General features: G+C 39.1%; 1 protein-coding gene across 1 annotated transcript in view; it reads left to right on the forward strand.

Annotated features, from left to right (window-relative positions):
- PRTG (protogenin) overlaps positions 1–23,466 on the forward strand; it is a 93,317-nt gene that overhangs the window by 61,933 nt on the left and 7,918 nt on the right. The window contains 7 exon segments of the mRNA XM_075100311.1: positions 12,707–12,802; positions 13,336–13,522; positions 15,235–15,362; positions 16,689–16,859; positions 20,542–20,724; positions 21,889–22,009; positions 22,935–23,100. Coding sequence (XP_074956412.1) covers positions 12,707–12,802; positions 13,336–13,522; positions 15,235–15,362; positions 16,689–16,859; positions 20,542–20,724; positions 21,889–22,009; positions 22,935–23,100 — 1,052 coding nt within the window.

A 23,466-nucleotide genomic window follows, 5' to 3' on the forward strand; every position in this document is an offset into this window, starting at 1 on the left:
GGCAGGACTGAGTGGCTGAAGGGTGAGGGGAAGCAGGCTGGCTTCTTTCAGAAGCAGTGTTGGCTAATGCTGGTTTAGAATGCTCATCAAACTGCAGGCTCAACTTAGCATTTGTAAAGCTGAATTAATGATGGGTAACCCTTTTAATTGTACAAAGGAAGATAGCTAGCTAAGAGTTAAGTAGCTGTGTGTTTACTGAAGTAATCAATCAGTCATACTGCTTTCCATTTTCAAAGCGTTGTATAAATTTCATGCGCAGAGGAATTACATCAAGATAATTTTGTTCTCCCTTTTTCAATCAAAATAGTAATGTAGCTTGGATTTAAATCTTGAATGCATTAGGAAAGATAACAAAAATAACCTTGATTATGAGTAGTCTCCTAGTCTTTTACTCTGTACATGTATTCAGTGCTTGTTCTTCACCAAAGTAATTAAGAAATACAGCAGGTATGGCAAAAGATTTAAATTACAACTGGTGTATGGTCAAACATTTTGATGACAACAGCATTGCTTCCCATGAGAATTGATTTTGTTTATTAAAGTTAAAGAAAAACCCTTTGAAGGTAAAATTTAAGCCAGACTAAATTCCCATGTATATAATTAAGGAAAATACTTTACACACATAAAAAGCATTCTTGGAAAAAGGGACATGATCTGTGAAATTCTATTCTGGATTCTGCAAAGTTGTGATTTACTTTTCCATGTTTTTATTGCTATTCTGTGCTATTATAAGCATCCTTTGAAGTACAGTAGTATTTACCTGTAGTAAGTAGTATTTACATTAAAAACATGTAATTTCCAAGTGGGGGGAAAAATACAATTTTGCCTTTACAAACACCACAAAGTGTAAAAAATAGTAGGTGCTGTGTTGTCAGTCAGAGGAGCAAAAGATTTTCAGAAGTCTCAGGAAGCCTGAAATCTTTCACGCTACTCTTCCTGTTTAGGTGCTTCTTTGTGTGGACATTAAATAACATTTTTGTAGAAGGGTATTCGTACTCAGAACATAGTTCAAAGAATTACTCTGAGTAAAGGATTTGAGCTCCTGAGAATATTAGGTCCAAATTCAGATTGCACATGTTGACCCTTTACACCACCTACAAGATCTGTCTGTGGTGCTTTCAAGAATACTGATCCAGGGATTTGGTCTTAATTAAATAGTCTTCAAATAAACCATTAACATCTATTTGACTAAAAGCAACAGCAACACTGACTTGCACAGCTGCTGCCATTAATATAGTCTGAGTAATCCTTGTGGTGAATTATCTTACAGGAGCAGAGCCCTGGCCTGAAAAGAGGTGAACACAAGATGTCATTGAAATATGGTTTTAGGTGGAATCAGTGTGGAGATGAAAAGTTGGTATAATTTTTACAGAGAAGCTAATTCTCCTGGCCTTCTCGATGGGCATTTGTACCAAATGTAAGCTCACTGAAAGCACTGAAGAAGGAATATAGTGTAGTAAATCAGGCTTCATTGCCTGGTGACAAGCTGTTACTTACTGTGTTCTAATAAACCTTTCTATGTAAATTCCTACCACAAGACTAATTTTGAATAGCTCATGCCAGTGTGCCATTGAGTATAACAGCAGTACATATTAGAACCAAGGGTGTTCTAGGGTCCTGGACACTTTTGTTGTCATTACAAATTGAAATTTTCTTCAGGGCATGTTTTAGAAGTCTGGGATGTGCTGTATGAAAATGTAAAGGCTAAAAATAACACTGCTGCCCCAAACCACTAGGGAGGTTGTTCAGCACAATCTAAATGTAATTAAAATGAATACCTTTGCTAAATGTCAAAAATATGCAACTAGTCAGAGTGGCTCTGGAGAATGATGCATTAAGAAGATACTGAGGGAAAGGTAACAGACATGTTCATGTACGGAGGGAGAGAGATTGCAATGCATTTTGTGGCTGAGGAAACAGACTGTCCTCATGCCATCACACTTCAGGTGAAATTACCTGCTGAGCTAAGGCATTTGAGTTGAACTCCTTACAAGTGCTATTAGCTGTTTTCCCTGCTTCCTGGTTTATTAACCTGCGTAATTGGAAAATGCTTAGCATTATATGCTGAGTTTTCAATGCATACTTTGCATTAGAAGTAGTGTACAAAGGAAGCTTGATGCCAGCATTCTTTTTTAAGCCTTTTTAATACATCTGGACTTAAATGCAGCAAATTAAGTTTGAAATTTGTTATATTGGAAGTGGTAATCGTGTATTCAGACTAACTGGCAGTCTACAACAAATGTGAGAGTTTAGCAAATTCACTATAAAACTTGTCAGCCTTCTAGGTTAACTCCCTCCTGTATTCAACAAATAAGTGCCAAATTTTGAGCTTCTTTAAGCATTTTTATTTACATCTGCAAAGAGTCTGTATAATAATAGTTCAGTGCTCACACAACTGTGCGTGCCAGCAAGCCCAAGGACACAGTGTGGATCAGGTATCTGTCTAGTAGGTGCATGACCACAACCTGGTGTCTGACAAATAAATGGGAGTGCTGTGTAAGCGAGAGCACGCATGGCCCTTGACACGTGTAGTAACAGAATGTCCCACTGAAGTTTGGGCCCTAATTACAGATGCAGCTGTATATAAGCTATGTAGCCAATACTTACCTTAAGAAAAATATAATGATGGTTTTTACTTGCATGTTTTGTTTGTTTTCCTTTTGTTACTGACTTGTTTTGCACCTAGCAATTTGAATGGTTTTTAGTGCAGTTCCTTGTTGCCCTCTCAAGGAGGAGAGCGCCAGACTGATTGTTAGTTGCCCTATCTGAAACTTTTGCATCTTGCAGTCATGCTTGCAATAGCACGGCTCCTAAAACTTGAGATCTGAGAATAGTCACCAGGCCACAGATGTTTTTGCAATGAAACTGTGCACCTCCTAGAAAATCACTGCAGTGCAAGTAATGATAGATAGTGTTTTCATTCTGCTGCACAAAAGGGTCAAAATGGCATGGGGAGTCCATGACAGACCGGCAGAAAATGTTAGTTCTGAAAGAAAATTTATTTCATAGCTTCAGGGGGAAGTTTGGGTGCTGTGAGCAGATTGCTTTCGTCATTGTCTAAAAATGTGTTGTTTTTAAGGTGATGCTGGATGTCAGGCAGTCAGTGCATATGTATGATAGAGCTTGGTACCTAAATAGATGTTAAACCAAACCTGATAGAACGCTTATTGCATTGTGTTTAGATGTATTTTCTGGAAGCTCTTAGCATGCAGGTCAGGCAAATTGTCTGAATTTCCTTCCTATCTGCAACCCAGAAATGCTGGTCTTCACTGTGGAGATGATCTTTTCAGTCTCTTCGGTCTTACGGAAAAGAATCTCCTACAGCACACTCCTGTTTTGAGGAGTCCTTGCAGCAGCATTAGTCTGGTTTGAGGTTTTTTTAATTTTTTTTTCCTGACTCTCTACTGTAATGTTTAATTCACTGGCTGTTTTCTGTCACTCATGCATGGGTCACTTGCTGTATGTAAGGGAACCTGTTGTATGGGAGGGGGGCACATCCTATTTAGACCTCGGTGTAAATTCTCAGTGGACATATCTGTGTTAGTAACTGGGGGTAATTAAAGCTCTGCTGGCTCCTTCGGACACTTTCCCTCCCCCCTCGCTCTCTCTTTCTTCTTCCAGAGATGGCCTCTCTACATAATTCCATTAAAGTGATTGTGCTCTGAGGGGTGGACTGAGGGGCAGTGCTCTCATCTTTCAAAGCAGGACTGATGAGCTATGTGATTTCCACTGGGCAGCAACAAAAGAAAAGGTCTCTCAGAAGAAAAGACAAAAAGATCAAAATTAGGTGTTTGTCCAGGCCTCTGGTATTGCTTTCAAGTTAGCTTTTGAGGGCTCACTTTGAAAATGGTGAGCCAGGCTAGTTAACATAAGTGTGTCTGGTAGTTTTAGTGTGTTAGAATAATATTGGAAGAGAGCTTTTTGCTTTTTGTGCAATTTAACAGTTCTCTAAAGTGCAAGAGAAACATAGGGAGTGATTGAAAATATTGTAGGCAGAGTGGTAATGTGCTACGCCCATTAGGAAATCAAGCAAACATAAAATCCTTGAGATTTGTTTCACTTCTTTTAGAAAGATTAGAGACCTTTAGATAGTTGTCTTGTTTCTGTAGTCTCCAAAAGGCCAAAATGTTGTATGCTGGGAATTCATCCTGCCCCACTAGCCCTCCCCCCCTACTTTTTTTGTATAAGGCTGCTATTGCTGAATGTGGGCAGTAGGAGAGGTGATGTTTTTACTGCAAGGGGGTGTGAGGTGGTGTTTGTCCTGGGGCCCTCTAAGGGGGTAGCGCAAAGCTACAAAAGGGATACAGACCCTTTTCAGATTTAGACAAATAAGCGAGAGCCATCCAAAGCCGTGGAAAGCCAGACCATTGAGCTGGATCAACTCACATATGTCATATATTCTAGTTTCTACCAAAATAAACTTTTACAGTGTTGTACAAAGAACAAATTGCTTAGTTTCTACTTCAGTTATGTGGTTTGCAAAGGAAAACATGAGTATCACAGATAGTCTTTGTTCCACCTAACTGTTTGAAGTTACCTTTAAATTGAAAAAGAAACCATGAGATATAAAATGTTGGTGATTTGTAACCTCTCAAGCTATTTTAGTCTGATATTAAAAAGTTATTTAAAATGTGTGATCAATTGAAATTCTACCACCTTTAAAAATAGAAGTAAATAAATATTATTATCTGAAGCTGGTAATAATGCTTAGAAATTACATACCCAGAGCCTCGACAAGATTTTAAAAAACATAATAGAACTGGATTGCTAAACTGTATTTATTTGTTTAATCTTATGTACCCAAGCAAGGTAAAAGGGCATTTTTTAGATGAGAGAAATAAAATCCAATACTGAAAATCTGAGAAGGAATACCTGCTTTTGAGAGGAAGAGACCTGAATCTGTATCATCCTTCTACTTCCCGGCTTTATGTTACTGTTTGGCTTGATGCACTTCTCTCTGTCACTTTCGTCTAGTATATTTGAAATGTATTTGCTTATTTTCCTAACAAGTTTCTGCTGTATTTACATTACTTTGCTTCAAAAGAACGTTTTTAAGGATAGTATTTCTCAGTGTTCTTCCTTTCCCACCCTTCCCCCTTAATAATTCCCCTGGACCTCTGTTGCTTGGAGCAGACTTTGGCTAGCCCCATATTCGATGTCAAAGGCCATGACCCGATGTCAGAGCAACCCATGCTGCTGGCCTCTTCTTTGAATAATTATCTGGAGTTTATTGTGTTGAAGGGACAGGCTTAGGGGCAGCGCAGTCACCCTGGCAAACCAGACCAATGAGCTATCCAGCCGGACCACTACCCAACAAATGGACCTGTAGGTAGCACAAAAAATCCAGCAGCACAAAAGATTAAATTAAAAATGGACATTTGGCCACAGAAGTTTTGTCCTTAGAACAACAATTTTTTCAGCCTTCTGAATGTAGTGTGGTTTTGATACCTTTAATTGAAAGGAAAAAAGTATTATTTCTAACTTTGTGTGTAAGCTAGAATAAAACTGAAATATTTTTCTTATCCCCTTCCCCAAATGTTAGAATTGCCATATTGGATATAGCTTAAGAAGTTGTTTCTAGGTTTCTGGTTGCTGAACTTGATTCAGAACATCAAGCCACTAACTGTTTTGGTTTTTTCTCTAGAAATTCTGTGCAATCCTAATTATTTTAGAAACAAGAACAAAGACCTCAATACTTTTATTTCTATCCATATTTTCCTTTTAAAGTGCTGAGCCCAGGGATGTTCAAAACAGGTATGAAAGTATGTTCAGTATCCAGACTTTGAGTCAACAGTAAATGATAGTAAAACGTCCATTTTCTTTAGGCTTACTTACTTTTTCTTCTCCCCAAAGAGGACCTAAAAAGTCTGAAATCCAGATTGTGGAGTGCTGTCTTTTCTTATCAGGACTGAATGAAAGGCTGCTAGAGGTGGACTCACTCTTCTGGAGGGGTGGGGAAAAAAAAAAGAAGTTCTTTCATGGTCTGACCTTGGATTCTTTCTTAATTTTATCTAGCCCTGACCTGTTGGCTCTGCTCTGGCTCCTTTCAAGGCCTTCGATGCTTCACAAACATGCAGCAGCTGAAGGAAACAATGACAGGGCTTTTAGGGGTTGCAATATTACACTCTCTTATAACCCTGGCTAAGTAGCCTGTAAACAGATGCTTTCTATGAAGCATTTGCCAGAAAGCCAAAATTCTGTCTGTGTTGGTATCAGCAAACATGGCTTTGTAACACTCTTGATTTAGGACTCTTCATTTTCTATTCAGGATAAGCTTTAGCTGAATGAGCAGTTACCCAGTGTGTCTCGTGTTCAGTGTGGTTGTGGAACCTGCTGTTACAGGTTTCATATTTATCTTTAATGCTATACATTGACCTGAAATGGAAGAATTATATGAAGACAGATTATCAAAATTGGAATGAGATAAATGCAGTTTGGGCTTTTGCAGAAAAATGATTTGAAGATAGTGTTAAAATGTAATCAGGACATTTGCATTTCTATGTATTCTTTGGAGAAGGGAGGATGCAGGTATATATGGATTGGGATTTTTCATTGGCTGTGTTGTTAGTGTTGTGTTGCTTTAAGCTTAAAGGGTTTAAATTATGTAATAGAATGCATTGAGAATGGAATTTTTGTTCCATCGTGAATATGGAAGTGACTTTATTGTTTTTAGTACCTTTTCCTAAAAGTTCAGTCTGTGAAATCTTGGCCACTTAAGAATGAGGTAGTTGCATTAAAAGTACTTCACCAGCTGCAAAGTGATTAGAAGCACATTTCTGGTTTTAGTTGTTTAACTGCTAATACAGGCATTTAATCTTTGATGCCTCTAGTTTTTCCATCTGTGTTCATTGGAAGTGCATGAGGACACCATCTGGCAGCAATGAGGTATAACTCTACCAGATGGAACTAACCCACGTTGGCTGAAGAGATGTTCCTTCATCTTCCCATGCCACCTGTATCGCTAGGGAAATGTCTTTAAAACAGAGGACCTTTCCCCTGGCCTCCCTTCCTCCAAATAGTGGTAGCTGCTACAACAATCATCCCAGCAAAACCTAGGTTTTCAGTGGATACATTTCAGAGGCCACTAGGGTCAACAGAAGCACCATTTAATCTATTGTGGAACAATGCCAGATTGGTTTATATGTTTTTGTGTATTTGTCTCAATATTTTAGAAGAACTGAAGAACTAAGTTTGAGACAGTAACTCAGTGGAATTCCATTTATGTTTTCCTAAGCTTTGAAAACTGGGCTGTCTATGTTTAATCTATGTTTAGCTAAGAAATAGATATAATTTGAGCACGTTAAAACCTTAAGTTTTGGAAAAGAAAATGGGAAAATCTGAATGTGAGTAGTTCTGACTGACAGCTGCTTTGGAGTAGCAACTTGTCCCCTTACTATAAGAGAAATAGAAGATCTACACAGAAGCAAGGCTGATGGCAGTAGTAAAGAACACTGAATAACTTTGAGCCGATGAAATAAAACATGGATGTACCAATGAACTGTAGAGCAATAGAACTGCTAATAAATCATGTCTCAATTCTTCATAATATTTTTGCAGTTTCTCTCTGTTTCTTGCATCTAGACAGATAAACAGCTGCCTCCATGCTGGGAAATGAAATAACTTGTAACAAAACCAGGGTTGGAACATCTGAGTGCACTGTAATATTTTTCTTGAAGAATATGATTTTACAGGATTAATACCAGTAACTGCTATGAGCTTTCTATCTGCTTTCTGAGAAGCTAAACATAATGTCTAAGATTATATCTCAGGGATGTAGTAGGGCAGTAAAATACACAAGTAAATCATTGTTGTCTGAACTCTTACCAAGCTGTAATGTTTAATTTTCTTTCCAAGTTACAGTCCATGTTTTAAATGATAGTTCACCTTAATTTTTTTTGCTCATACTTGCAGTATTTGGCTTTGTCAGGGTTTTACTGTAGGGAGTAGAACCTATTCATAGGCTCGCAAAACAAAGAGGAGGCTCCCCAGTGTCTTGCTGCTGAAAGACCTATCAGGGTTGAATCTGCAGGGCTGACTGCAGGTTTTTATGGGAGAGTGAATGACAGGATATGAGATTCCGGAGGAGTATCACCAGGGAACAGTGACCTACCTACCAAAAAATGCCATAGAAAAATGAGGCTGATCCTACATAAATTGTAAACCGGTGATTTTTGGGACAGTATCTATTTTGATAATTTGAGATTAATCAATAGAAGGCTTATTTAGCTTTTTCCTACTCTTATTTTATGTTTTACTCTTATACCTATGTTAAAGGTGGTATTACCAGAGGTAAAATTTCTGCCTCTGGTTAAACTATTATTCATGTGTTTTTAATAGTGACAGGTTTTGGTTATGTACAAAGGGTGTGTGAGGCAGATCCACTGTAATGTGTGAAGCTACGCCAGCTTATCACATCCAGCCTATAATGTCTTTTAAGACAGTCTTTGTGTGCTTCAGAGGCACTTTTGTAATAAAATTTATCAATTAGATCTAGCATATTTATATCAACATCAGCGCTGGCCTCTTGATTTGTACAAACAAATAGTAGTTTTTGCATCCTTTCCACCGGCTGATTTAAGTAATAACAATAAAAATGCCTATTAAAAAGCTGCAGGTGCTGTGACACGTAATTTTAGAACAACTTAATGCCAGCAGCACTAAAAAACCCAAACCTGATTCAACAGAAACAAATTAACTTGAAAAATTCAGCCAGTTGGTAAGTGGGCTACAGAATTGTTCCTGTTCACCGTAGGTCTGGGAACAAGCCTTCAACCACTACACAAATGCTGGCAATTGCAAGAGAATTAATTTCAGTTAACTCAGTGTTACCAGCTGTTCAGAGAAATATTGAAAATGCAGAGGTGAAATCTTGATGTGAGGTGTTTTTACTTAAACTGAATTTGTGTGTTGAATGGGTTGAGTAAATCACTGCACCTAATTTGTTTCTGAATAGCAGTGATCTTCTGTGGAAAGATGTGTTGCTCCTGGGTCTGTTAGGAACATGACTGATGGCCTCAATACTTGCCTTCCTGTTGTCTGACCCTCTCAAGCCTCCTGTTGCTGTATAATGTGCATGGATGGCATATATTAAATTTGAGACTGTTAGCCCCCCAGGTGGCCATGCTATCCCCAATCTTTTATCAGTGATTTATGTGTAAACTATTCAGGATACCTGTGCTGGTTAAAGATAAGAAAGCTCCTGAAGTTTGTTCGCTCTCTGAAGATATGTCTGGCTTTGAATGTTTGATCCAGCTGATGAACAGATGGAAGTGTTCATGCCAAGTTTGTACTGGGATTTCCATTGAGGAGTAAATCATCATAAGCCTGTAAATGAAACTAACAATTGTTAAAAATATTCTGAACAGAGGCTACTTCAGACAAAATATTTCCCACCACTTCATAAAACAAGTGGTGTGCAAGCACCTGTTGGAACTGGAGGCAGATCTTTGGCTGTCGATTATATTGTTTTGCATATGGTGAAGCCATATCATGATCAATGTGGGACAGCATCTCAGCAGGCACTTTGAATGTTATACGTGGAATCTGTGAAGCAAGTTTCACATCAGTTTCTTTCGCTGCTCAGTACACTGTCTTTAAAATTCTTTTATATTCTTCTTTTTAGATTTCTGTAACATTTAGGCTTTTCTAGGCCAGTACATAATGCGGCCCTCCTCAGCTGCTGTTTCAATTACAGATAGCAGCAGATGGTTTTTCAACCAAAGAAGCGGTAATGTGTGACAGCTTAAAAATTCTGATAATCGCTTTTGAGTTAAACTAGTCTTGCTACCAGTTGAACCATGATGTCTTGAAGAGGAAATAACCTTGTTTTGTAGATGGCAGAGACTAGTTGAGAGACTTTATTTTTAAACAGGTTCTTCTATAAAAAGATAATTCTTTTTGAAACTTCTTGCATCAAACAAGAGTAAGATGAATGGTATTCAATGTTGTGCTTTTTCTTAATGTAGAGCGTTGAAGACACTTAAAATAAGATTTTTAAAATGTGTTTTTCTCAAAGACATTTGCATTTTTTTTTGTGGGAGTTACATTTTTGCGTTTCTTCCACATACCATTACTCTTCCTGTCCTCCCCAATCAAGTGTTAATGAGGAATTCAGGGTTTGGTTTTTTTTTTGTTTAAAAGCAGTGAGAATAAACAGACCTCACAGGCTCCTCATTCAGCTCATCAGGGCACTAGACCTTAGCTATTCTTCATTTCACAGTGAAGATGATCAGTTCTGGGTGACCATTTTCAAAGGGCACACAGTTTTTGAAGGTGCTTGGCAGGATGATAAATTGTCATGTCCGTCATCCTGTGTCTTGCGGAAATGCAGCAGGTGTCTCTTCTGCAGGAACTTTTGTAAAGAAAAAGATAGAGTGTGACACTTGGCAGGGTGGGTGCGGCCTGTTTATGTGGAATCTGTTCAAGGGTCTACTAAATAGTACCTGAATTCAGTTTTTTTTCTAAGAGTGGATAGGAGAATCAATTATAGTAACAACCTCCGAAGTGTAATCCTAATGAGATCTTAAAGAGGTCTTGATGGCCTTTTTGTAATTTTGGCTTTGGTTTTGAATATTTCAGTTATGGGCTAAATATGTCTTCCTACCACAGGTTATATATATTTCACCTTTTCTGAGAAGCATGCTGTAATTAGCCTCAATAAGTCACTGCATCTTGATTTTGGTGTATTCAAATCACTTAGTACTTTTGAAGTGCAGTTACCCTTTTGGTTGGGCTGAATGTTTTTAAATGCACCTTCCCTTCACATGTCTTTGTTTATTACAAATTTTGCAGAGATTGCAATGATTTACATATAATATCTCACTATCTTTCTGAATTTTCAATATTAAAATTAGGTATTTTCTTTTAGCACATGCTTAAGGTTATTCAATGTGTTTTTGTCCATCTTTTCTCTGACTGTAATTTGTTGGCTAGGAACAACTGATGTTGTCAGTTGCTAAAGTGATACTGTAAACTGAAAAAAACAACTTCAAAGCAAATGAAAATTTTACTCTGGTTTAAAAAAAACTTTTTCACATTCTGTTATTTATATTGACTACTTGTGATGTGAAAGTGTATTTGAAAAATGGGAATGGGCTCCTCTTGCCTATTCTACCACTAGTGTTAAACACATGAAAGAAACACTGTAATTAAAATTTAAGAGCCCCATTTCCTTTGCACCTATATTTAGATTTCGGTAAAATAGTCTTTTAAAAATAAAGATACAGAGATAAAGAGATACTCTACCTAGCAATATCTCATTTAAAGCTGATGTTGGTAACCACAGCACAAAAAGACTGTCTATTTCAAAAGAAATGTGAAAAGACTTTACAAAATGTATTTTTATGAAATTACTACAATGTCTTTACAGGAATGCCAAATCAAGTTGTTAAGACTGTATTGCTGGTGCAGAGACTGCAGAGGGAGCTAAAGATCTGATGTAAACAGAAGTCCTATTTGTGGTGAAGAAATGTCAGGGATTTGTGTTCCTGTTTACTTCACAAGAGAACCCTTGTCAAATCTCAGCTAAAATGAGAAAGAGATGTTATTTTGAGAGGAATAATATGATGGTATTTTAGGGCAAGGAAGAAAGAAACAAGATGAGCACAGTTATATACCATCTGCCTAGACTTTCTGAAAATCTGAATAGAAAGAGTTCATGTCAATAGAAGAGGAGGATGTCCTAATATCTACATCAGTACTGGGGTGAAGTTTAGCTGAACACAGAAGAGCTTGTATGTACTAGTAGCAGGTGCCACCACCTTGCAAATCATCATTATATGGACAGGATTTCTTGCAAATACCATCACAAGGGAGTATGCTGCAGAGAAGCAGTGTAGCCATCCTGTTGGTTTGCACTCCTAACCACCTGTGGGTACCCCACACCATCTCCACTTACAGAAGGCTCAAGGGCCCTTTCAAACTCATTTCTCTGTGGTAACTTTCACTTGCATCAAGGCGAGTGTATCACTAACAGAACTGAGAGAAGCAGCAAACTGCAATATGGGTACCCAAAGACATGGCCAGAGAAAGGGAAACAGGGAGACCCTTCAAACACGGAACAGTGACCCTCTAAGAATGCCAGAAGCAGCTTTCAAGCAAACACGTGGAAGAGGAAGTTGTGGGTCAAAGGCATTATTAACAGTCACTTCTGTTTCAGTGTATCTTCTCTCAGAACCTGGAACCAAAACATGTCCCATTTCTTTGCTGGGTCCTGTCTTCCTGCCTTTGCTTTCATTGCCCTTTTTCATTACAGCCTGCTTATCCAGAAATAAATGTTGGTTTCTGTGGATCTCATGCTATTTGTTTTAACAAATTTTTATTATAGACTGAAAGCGCTTTCAATATGCTGAATAATACTATTAAATCTAGCTCTGTAGCTGTGAAGGTATGATTTTGTTACAGATAGAAACGTGATATATATCCTACTCCCGCTGATTTCTGTTACAAACTATGGTTTCAGGCTGTTGGAAGCAAGACTGGGAGATATGTGACTGATTCTAGCACAGTCTGGGCAAAGATTCAGTGAAATTTGCAGAGCTGGAGAAAAGACAGGCTTCCAGGCATCCAGCCAGTTCATTAGTCTGCTGATTGTAGCAGGCAAGTTTTGAACCAAACTTGCAGGAGAATGGAATTATCTCACTATCTGTAGAAATCTGAAATTCCTTTTTTTTTTTCTTGAGTCTAATTATTCCTTTTCTTTGTGCAGATCCTAGAAGAAAGTATCATGTAAGGCTGCTGGCATATAACATTATGGAAGAAGGTTATCAAGCAGATCAAACAGTCAGCACTCCAGGATGTGTCTGTAAGTGTTGTAGGTGCATGAAGAATTTATTAAGAGCTGAGCTGTGTCAAGGTCCCAGCAGCTCTGTGTTTTTTAACCTATAAATAATCAATCAGTGTCAAACAGAGAACCAGAAAGATCATATCTGTGACAAATACTGTCCTAGTCATCCTGCACCTGAGACAGTCTCCTGTGTTCAGGAGGAAACAAGATAGCTACTAAGCACCATTTCCTCCCCTGGTGATCCAGATAATCCAACTAACCAGTGACGTATCATGTATCTTATGAGAGATTTCTCTCTCTCCCTTGTCTCTGTTTATAGTTTTGACTTTTTTTTTGACTAAACAAGTGGGACTATAGAAGTAATATGCGACATGTATTGGGTTAGAAGGGATCTTTAATAGCTTGAACCAGATTCGTGGGTCTGAATACCAGGTAGTACTGGGTAGGGGCAGATTTGAATCTAAACCTGTGGACTCAGACCTGTTTCTTAAGCTTACCAGTATCTGTATCAAGTTCATTAAATAATTCATGCTCTTTTTTTGTTTAAACAGCTGTCCGTGATCGTATGGTGCCACCGCCACCACCTCCTCACCACCTCTATGCCAAAGCTAACACTTCATCTTCTATCTACCTTCACTGGGGAAAGCCTGCCTTTACATCTGCACAGGTCATTAACTATACAATCCGCTGCAACCCAGTGGGGCTGCAGAATGCTTCTCTGGTTCTCTACCTTCAAACGTAAGTGCAGTGCTACTAATAAGTCTTGGTTTCCCATTTCCAGATCCTTCCCACTCGAATTCTACTCTTCCTGCTCTCTCTTAACTACCTTTTACTCTAATAACTTTTATCTCCCTTAGAGGACTGTGTGTTTGCCTAGTGGCTGCTAGTTCTGTTTCTTGGGTTATTTAAGGTGTGTTTGTAGAACAGCTTAATTCTCTACCTGTGATCCTTGTGTTGGATCCCTGGATGAGCTCTTAAATTTTTAATAGCTGTCCAAGTTGAATTTAATTTTAAGCTCTTCTTCAACCAAACAAAAGAGAATACCTATTTTGTAGGTAGCTTGTCTGGGTAAAGATGGGACTTAGTCCAGTGGCTGATTTTAAGACTGGAAACAAGAATTTTTGAGTTTTGAGGGGTTGATCATGTTATTGTGGGAATGCCACATCCTTGAGTGTGTGGCACCCTGCCAGGAGAATGCTGAGTAGAAGCTACAGCTTGCTTTTCAGAGGAGCAATGCATGAGCCACAGAAAGGTGGAATGGGGAAGAAACTCTGCCTAGGCTTGGTGTTCAACTCTTTGCCCAGGTGATGTGAGAGCATAAGTCTTTGCTCCATTGGGACTGCCTGTGCTGGGCACCATGGTGCTGTTGAGGGAATCCATGTGTGCACAGTTCCCTGGATACTTGGGTTCACTCAAGCCTTCTAAATAAGAAAAATGCTGTCTTAAAAGATAGTTTCCATCCTAATATTGATGGTTTTCCCTTCAAAGAGCACATCCCCTGCTGTATAATTCTGTACTTGACAATTAGACACCATGTATAATCACCATGTAAAATTCTTAGGGAGCAATATGGAGCATAGCAATGAATGCTGCTTTTTGTGATAGGATGAGACTATTGCAAATATCAGTCACTGCCTTTGCAGTATGGAAGGTGAAAATACTAAATGAGATAAAGCAATATCTGTAGAGTAACACCATTTTAAATTGAGATTTAGTCTTGACTTGGATATTAACACCCAGAATAACCCTGGTGTATATGAAAGATTTCCCCCCGCACCCAGAATCAAAATGAAGCAGAATGTCTACAATTGACTGTGTGATCAAATATTAAACTGCAATATTACAATTAATATAATCAATTTTACAGTTAAGAAATTACCAAATATGACTACAAGATAAGTAGGGAACATTCATATTCTACAGAGATCCTCTAAACATGAGGTGATAGAGGCCGTAAGTGGAAGGGGAAGTTGCACACATAGCCTACGTCTGCCGTGTGAACTGAGAAGCAGATCCAGGAAGAGCTGATGGAGCCAACAGCATGTGGCTTTTCAGCTGTGGTGCTGATTGTAGTTTGAGTTACTCCAGCTTGAAGCATGGTGTCGTATGGACAAATGGGGAAAGAGCTAAGTTTGGGATACCTACTGGTGATCTGGGCAACAGTATTCTTGGACTTGCTTGTGTATCAGCTGTCCAAACAACCTTTATAAAAACTTGAGCTCAAGTCAACTGACAGCAGACATAATATCCTCCAGAGACCTCCAGGGTTAGTACAATTACACTTTCAGCTAGACAGTGCAGATGGAACACATGTCTGGACTTGAACTGGTTTGTCCTCTGTTGAACTGACAGTGAGAATCTACTCAAAATAACTAAGAGATATCATATGAGTTTGGGATCTTTGAGTCAACTGCTGTTGTTAAATTTATTTTTTTCCTTCATCTGTACAGGTCAGAGACTCATATGTTAGTTCAAGGTCTTGAGCCAAAAACCATGTATGAATTTGCAGTTCGGCTGCATGTGGACCAGCTCTCCAGTCCCTGGAGTCCAGTAGTCTACCATACTACCCTTCCAGAAGGTAAGGCACTAGGAGGGGGCCACATGGCTCTAAAAAGAAAACTCTGTAAACCAAATGGCCTGAAAAATTACCTATTAATTTTAAGCTGTCTGTAGGAGAGAGAAATACTTTCCTCTGAGATTGCTCTTCTCAGTGAGAGAGAGAAAAATGCTGTCAGGAAAATCCTTGTTTTGGAACTGTGAAATTATTTTTCAAAATCTACCTAAATCAGCAACAATTTTTATATAGAATGTGATATACTTACACCATTATCAACCACTGAATGGGAATAACTCGAAGAAAAAATTTAAAAGAGGCATGGCTGATTCATAGGCATTATGAAAATGTATTTTAAACCCCAGAAGTTTTAGAAACTAAGAATATTACACATCTCCTACCCTAGCTGCTGGCTTGCTTTTCTGTCACCTTGGTCAGTGAAAATCAAAAACTTCGGTTTGATGTTCTCAGCACTGCAATGTTTGGGATGTAGCTGTTCACAGGTAAATGATATGTTTGTTAGTCAGTAACTTGTTTCCTTCTGGAGTTGAAGGAAAAGTATGAAATTTGCTGTTACAAAATCTAAGCTGTTGACCAGATCAGAGGTAATGGGAGAGTTTCTTTTGAGGAGCAGTATGTGGGGTTTTTTGTATGTTGTTTATCTGGGATGTAGCAGTAGCCATTAGGTCTACACATCAGTTTCTCTCTGAGCAATTTAATTGCATGTAGATTAGGTTAGTGTCGTGGTTTAGCCCCAGTCAGCAACCAAGCACCACGCAGCCGCTTGCTCACTCCCCCCTGGTGGGACGGGGGGGAGAACTGGAAGAGTAAAAGTGAGGTAACTCATGGTTTGAGATAAAGACAGTTTAATAGGTAAAGCAAAAACTGCACGCAGAAGCAAAGCAAAACAAGTAATTCATTCACTACTTCCCATGGGTAGGCAGGAGTTCAGCCATCTCCAGGAAAACAGGCCTCCATCACACATAACGGTTGCTTGGGAAGACAACCACCATCACTCCCAATGTCCCCCCTTCCTTCTTCTTCCCCAGCTTTATATACTGAGCATGACGTCATATGGTATGGAATATCCCGTTGGTCAGTTTGGGTCACCTGTCCCATCTGTGTCCCCTCCCAGCTTCTTGTGCACCTGGCAGAGCACGGGGAGCTGAAAAAGTCCTTGACCAGTGTAAGTGCTACTTAGCAACAACTAAAACATCTCCACATTATCACTGCTGTTTCCAGCAAAACTCCAAAACATAGCCCCATACTAGCTACTACGAAGAAATTTAACTCTATCCCAGTTGAAACCAGGACAGTTAGCCTAATAGCATTGTGTTACTGTTCTCACAGCACCATCTGGCCCTCCAGTAGGAGTGAAGGTGACTTTGATAGAGGATGATACTGCTTTGGTTTCCTGGAAGCCACCTGATGATCCTGAAACAGTTGTTACACGATATACTATCCTCTATGCATCCAGGAAGTCTTGGATTGCTGGGGAATGGCAAGTGTTGCACAGAGAAGGTAAACTAAAATCATAAATGTATGAACTGGACAAACAATGATGCTACTTATAAAATGCTTTGTTGCTTTCAGGTCCCTTGGACTGCAATAAGAAAGGAATTAATGTAAATGTTCACATAAAAATTATAATTAGTTTAGAATTATTCCTATGGCTGTGATGAAAATGTATTAAAAACCAATTAATACTCAGAAGGTGAGGGGAGAGGGGCTGTCTGTGTTGCTTCAGAGCTCAGTGTGTGCATGTGAACCAAAAAGTCTCATAAATCCTATTACATCCACCTTAGTTCTGTTGTAACCGTGATTGTGATGGTAAACTCATTCTTTCAAATTTGAAGTCTCTGAGATGCCTTACTCTCCAGAAATAAACTTATAAATGCGGCTGTGCGGGTTTATGTTTCTCTCGATCACTGCCAATCCAGTTAGCTCAGTTTGCTTAATGAACTGTCCCCTACTCCCAGTAAATTGCTCTGCAAATTCAGTTGAACTCTCTGGCTCTATTCTGCTGCTGAGCCCCAGCTAGCTAATCTGACAGTAACTCAGGTAGGGTGTATATGAACTGCGGTCACATCTGTGTGATTAGATGTAGATACAGTCTAAATTTTTATAGGCACTTTCCAGAACAATACTACATTTGAAGAGCTGCACCAAGAATAGATTTCTGCTATTGGCAGAAAAAAAAGAAAAAGGCATTTACTGTTCAGTTGTATTCAAAATAGACAGATGCAGTTCAGAATAGGTAATATTCTAATAACATATTAAACAGAGAGGGAGGCCCAGTGTTACAGAGTAATGTCATGTGCTTGAGTAGCTTATTTAAAAGGATTGTCCAGGAAGAGTCATTATTTTGTTGTTCTGTGCTGTTTCATGGTTGAAACCTTGGTTGTCAGCAGAGTGAGGCTTTACATTCTCTGTGAAGAAAATTCATAAAACTTAATGAGTATACACTCACAGAGGACAATTGGTTTTGCCATCAGTGAGAGTGAACTGTTTTATTTCAAAGGCGATGGTTGCCCTTTGCGCTGCTCCTGAAGAGAGGATGAAGGACCAACAGCTGTTTTGCAAGGTGGCAGGGCCGCTTTGTCTTTGCTAGAGCAGAATGGTGTTTGTCAGGCTGGCCTCCAATAGAATGGTCAGCTGTGAAGAATAACAGTAAAATTACTATTAATCTTAAGCAAAACTTGTGAAAAAGAACTAGTCTCTGAAATATCAGTGAGGTCTAACTATGGTGGAAGATGAAGCCCATGGTTTTTCACTATTAAAATTGTTCAAAGAAACAGTGATATAAAGTTGTCCCATTAAATTGTTGAAAGAAACAGTGATGTAAAGTTGCCATGTTAAAGGACCAATTTCATATTAATTTTACTCAGTAAAAAGCCCAGCAGACTTAAATTCACAGAGAGCATATATTTGAAGAATAAATCTTGTAATTCTGGTGATGATACGCTGTATTTGTTCTGTGCAGCAAAGTGGCTGAATTGCTTTCAGGTACATACTTCAGCTCAGCTGTGGCTGTGAAACTGAACGGCATCTCAGATAAGATTTTATCCTGGATATTTTGGATAGGGGGGTGGCAACAGCAGTAAACATTTTCTTGTGTTCCCATACTGAAAGTGCTGGAGGGAATGAGCAAATGGAGAGCTATAAATCTTGGTGTATTACTATGTCCATCAATGTTAGAGTAGCTAATTTTGTATTTTGACAGATATATTAGGGTTTGAGGCATGGCATGGAATTTGGGCATCTTGACACCTTAGGACAATCTATAATGCTCTTAGTTAAAGTGCAGATGAAAAAGTTTGTGAAAGAAAATTAGTACGTAGAAGTAAATTGGGCTAATACTGTGATAGTCCCGTGACAGTACCTTCATAGGTAGTGGAAGCAGGGTTTGGGTTTTTTATTGCATTTATTCTGATAAGATCAGCTAACTCTATACAATAAATAGCATTGCTTTGTCTTGATGCTAAACTTGTTCTGCAGATTATTTGTGAAATTTTAACCCCATTCCTTTCCCATACCTCCAAAGACAACACCACCACCCCCACCCCCCACCCCCCCCACCCCCCCCCCAAAAAAAAAAAATTTAAAACCCGACCAAAACAAAATAAAAATCCCACAAACCAGCCCTACCACCTATAAAAGTCCTAGCATGGGCTTTAGTTTATGCATTAAAATTTCTACCAATCCACCAACTTAAAAACCAAACCCCTCTAATTTGACTGAGCTTGTGTTAGGCATGGCAGAATTAGAAAATGTAACTGCAGTTTGTTGCTGATTCATGATGTGAGTTATCTTCCAGCCACCTCCTCCCTTTTTCTTCCTTCTCTTAAAATGGATCAGAAGTTACAGCCTTTATGCACTTGGTGTGCAGTAAATCAGTACAAAGTGCTTACTTGCTTTAGCAATGCAGCAGATTTGAAAGGATTTGGTGGGAAAGAGCCTGTAATATTGAGATGTGACCTTTCGCCCTTGCTGGTGCTGGGTATTACAGCTCCTTTGGTTACAGCTACCTTACATTTTACTTCAAATACTTTCAGCTAATGGGTGGTTTTTATGGAAGAGCTGAAACAGCTTTTGAAGTAGCTTCCCTTTTTGCCAAATGTATAATCTTTTCTCTCAACAAAACAACCTTATATTTTGTATACTCCCATGATATTCTAAATTCTGACTTCAGAAACAGACTTGAAAGGTTGAAATTTAGACTTAAGTCTGAGAGAGTGAACAGAATATATGAAAGAGAACAAGTGATAGACTTGGTCCTGTAATTGCCACTATTTAGGGAAAGAAAAGCAATATATTTCTATGGTAGGAAGAAGCACAGGCATTTTTGAAAGGAATCGGAATTTTAAGCAGCAGACTGCAGTCCCTGGACAGGCAAAGCTCTCAGTGACTTTGACAGGAGTTTTGCCTGTCTAAGGACAATGCAAGTGAATCCTATTTATGTTCTTAATCTGTTTTTCCTACCTTTAGGGATTTTAGGAAGTGAATCCTTAACATGTGAGAGAGAGATTTTCTGTAATATTTTTGGTAGCACAGCTTAGGTGCCCAGTAATCAAGGAAGCCTACACACATCTCAATAGGATTTAATTTTATTTTATAAAGCATGATATAACGTACTCTTCCAAATCTGTCCTGTTCATTTTACCAACTAGACCTGAAACTTGATAAACTGAACCTGAATTATTTTGTTATGACAATTTTCATTCACATTCATGGTACTAGGATCTAGGTATGTGGATCTAGGAGAGGCACATAGATAAGTGTATGAGAGGTGTCTAACATTTTGCTTTCTCTGCCTGAAAGTCTGGTTAATGCTTGGAGCATCTCCTCAAAGGTAGGATCACAACATACACGCTGTCACACTGACATGCAGCTAGCGCTAGATTTAGGGTTAGTATGCTGTGTATTGTAGCCAATACTTGACTCTTGGTTTTAAACTATACTGGCTCTTCACAGTGTGCTGTGTTCAAGCAGTATGGAGGGAAAGGATAGAATGGGCCAGCAGGAAACCCCAGCATTCATTCTGTACCCTGTATGTGCAGGTTAGAATGTATGAAGGTGATCACAGTCCTCAAACAAAGCTTGGAGGTGGTATTGGAAAGGAAGTGTGAGTCCTACTGCCTAAACCTCAGTCTGTTCCAATAGATTTTGTCTAACTGGAACTGTGTATCAAATCTTTTTATAGGAGCAATGACCATGGCTTTGCTGGAAAACCTTGTAGCGGGAAACATCTACTTGGTCAAAATAGCAGCCTCCAATGAAGTGGGAGAAGGTCCCTTCTCAAATGCAGTAGAACTTGCTGTCCTGCCAAAGGAGACATCAGAGTCCAATCAGAGACCTAAACGCTTGGATTTGGGAGATTCCACAAGTCAGTAGCAATGTTTTGATTACTGCTGTCACAAGTATCAGGAAAAAAGATCCCTGTTTGTTTTAGCTTGTAACTGCTTTCTGGGTAAACTGTTCTGTGAGGCAGTTGTAACTTTTATCTCACTTCACCTCAGAACTAGTTTAATTCTTTTGCTCGGAAGTTGTACGCTTGCCTTTCAAATGAGAATACATTACTGTTTTGAATTTTACATCAATGTCAACTTTGCACCCACTCTTTTAAGGCACTTCCTTTAAGTCCTTTATTGGCTTGAGATACCAGCAGTAATGGGTCAGATAGAATCAGACAGCCCAGCAGAGATAAGATGGCATCTCAGATAAATATGTTGAAATTTGCTGGTTCCTGGTATTCCAGCAACACAAATCAATCTGTCAATCAGGAATATACCAGCATCTATTTTCACCAAAGCAGTCAGCCCCGCCTGCAGCTTTTTGGCGAAAACTATGCGTTACCTTGTGGAAATTAAGGTAACATCAGTGGTTTCTCCATACAAGAATAGAAGAGCACATTGCCTTTGACATAGAAGAGCATTTATCTTGCTGACTTGTTACAGATTTTAAAGCTATTTGGGGAGACAAGGGCTAGTAATTATGCAGGTACATGAACCTTTTAACCTTTCCTTGATTGCTACACATTGGATTATGATTACAACACAGGGATTTTTCTTGCTTGGGTTTTCTTTTTTCCTGGAATTCAGTTTTATTTTAGGCCTGAATAAGCAAATAGAGTCATGCCCTCAGGATTACATTAATAGACATATGGTATAGACATATGGTACACATCAAAGCATAAACCAAAGTGAACCCTCCTAGGTGACAATAGGTGGAATTCTCCAAGCCTTTTGCCTTTGTAAGCTTCCCTTACAGTAGCACCCTGTAAGGAAGGGGTTGGAGAGAGCTCCTCTGCTCTATGTTGTAGGTCACCAAAGAGGCTGTCCCCTCCCACACCAGGACAGCATATACTTCTCTTTGGTCTACAAGTTTTATTTTCAAAAGTGTCAAAAATGTATGACAGAGAAGGTCTGGAAATCTGATTAAAAGGAAGCATTTGTCTCTGTGGTTGTGACTGTAACCCTATTAATTTCCTGACAGGGAGCAAAGGGTGAGTCTTCTTATTTACTCAGCCTTTCTATCTTTTCTGCTATAGCATATTCTGACTATTACCATCTGGACCAGAAATCAATGACTGGCATTGTTGTTGGGGTTTGTATAGCCTTGACCTGCATCCTTATCTGCATCCTGATCTTAATTTATCGCAGTAAAGCCAGGTATGTTTTTATTCTTGAAGACTGAGCTCTTTCTCAGTGCACTGATTCTTGGGACATGCCACCTTCTCCACGAGTGCTAAGTTCTCGGAAGTATTCTGCCTCTTCACCTATTCTTACCTGCAGTGGAAACAAAGCACTTTGTTGGCTCTTCCTACTCTACCTGAGTCCCTTCTCCTATGTAAAGAAGGGAGAACCCACAGAGTGAGTCAGTGGTGCTTTGACAACTAGCTGAGGCATGTTTCCAAATTAGAAAACCCTTTAGAGTCAGATAAGCATGCTGCTTTACATCATCTGCTCCTCCTGCTTAACACGCCAGCCTGCCCAGACCTGGTTTGCAAGGCTTTATCCCTCTGGTGTTGCTGGACAAGAGGAACTCTGACATAAAGCAGTTCCGTAATGCAATTTCTTTGCAGTAGTGCAAGCCACCATCTGTTGGTCTTGTTATCGGCTGCTATGGGGCATAAACTGTCCCAGTGGCTCTGCCCGTAACTTTGGGATCGGAACAAATATAAGTTAATTGGAATAACAAATTAAAAAACTGTCTGAAAGTGTGTTTTATTAACAAGGGCTTTTTAGCATACATGCAGGAAAAAATATGGATTGGGAGATAGTCTCTGTATAGCATGGTAGAAAGGTCTTAATATCATTAGTGGTTACTTCCTCCAAGTAATATTAGTAATTATGGCAATTTCTGTCTGCACATAAGCTTGTAGCCTACTGTGTATGATTAACTGGAAGCAGATGTTATTTTTGTCACAAGCAATAACATTTAAATTCCATGAGAGTTAAGAGTATCATATAGCAAAATGTAAATGCCAAGAATATACCAGTGTTACCTGATTAATAGTAGCTGTGAAGTTCATCCTTGATTTTTTTTGTATTTCCTTCCTGTGGGTCAATTTTATTCCTGCTTAACACTGTGTAGGAAAACATCTGCTCCTAAACCTGTGCAGCAAAGCACTGACCAGCTGTCACATACCAGCATCTCATTAGCCAGTGCTAATGAGGTGGAGAAGAGTATTGAAGGAATGGCAGAGAATGAAGAATCCCTATTGCCGATGATAGTGGGAAACAGCTTCATTGATGCTAAGGTACTGTGAGCTTTACTCACTCTCATACCAGAGACCTTTCTTTAGAATTCACTGCTATAACATCTGAGTCCTTATCAGAAGTAAAATATGTACACTACAAATCCACAGCAGGATTTTTTTTAAATGGGGTAAGCACAAATTTGGCAATCCAGGGTAAAATTTTCAAGACTCCTCTTAAAGTTCAGCTAGAGATCTGATTCGATACGCTTGTCTTATACTGTACTCTGCAGACTGCAGAGTTTGGCTGTGGCACAGCATCCAAGGATAAAAGCTCCATAGACTTAGGACTGATAGATGGCCTCTGCTAGTCCAAGGAGATAGGTGAGAGAGTCCTCGTCAGCACCTAGCTCAGCAAGTGCCTGTGCA

The sequence above is a fragment of the Phalacrocorax aristotelis genome, chromosome 7, assembly GCF_949628215.1.
Source record: "Phalacrocorax aristotelis chromosome 7, bGulAri2.1, whole genome shotgun sequence".
NCBI lineage: Eukaryota > Metazoa > Chordata > Aves > Suliformes > Phalacrocoracidae > Phalacrocorax > Phalacrocorax aristotelis.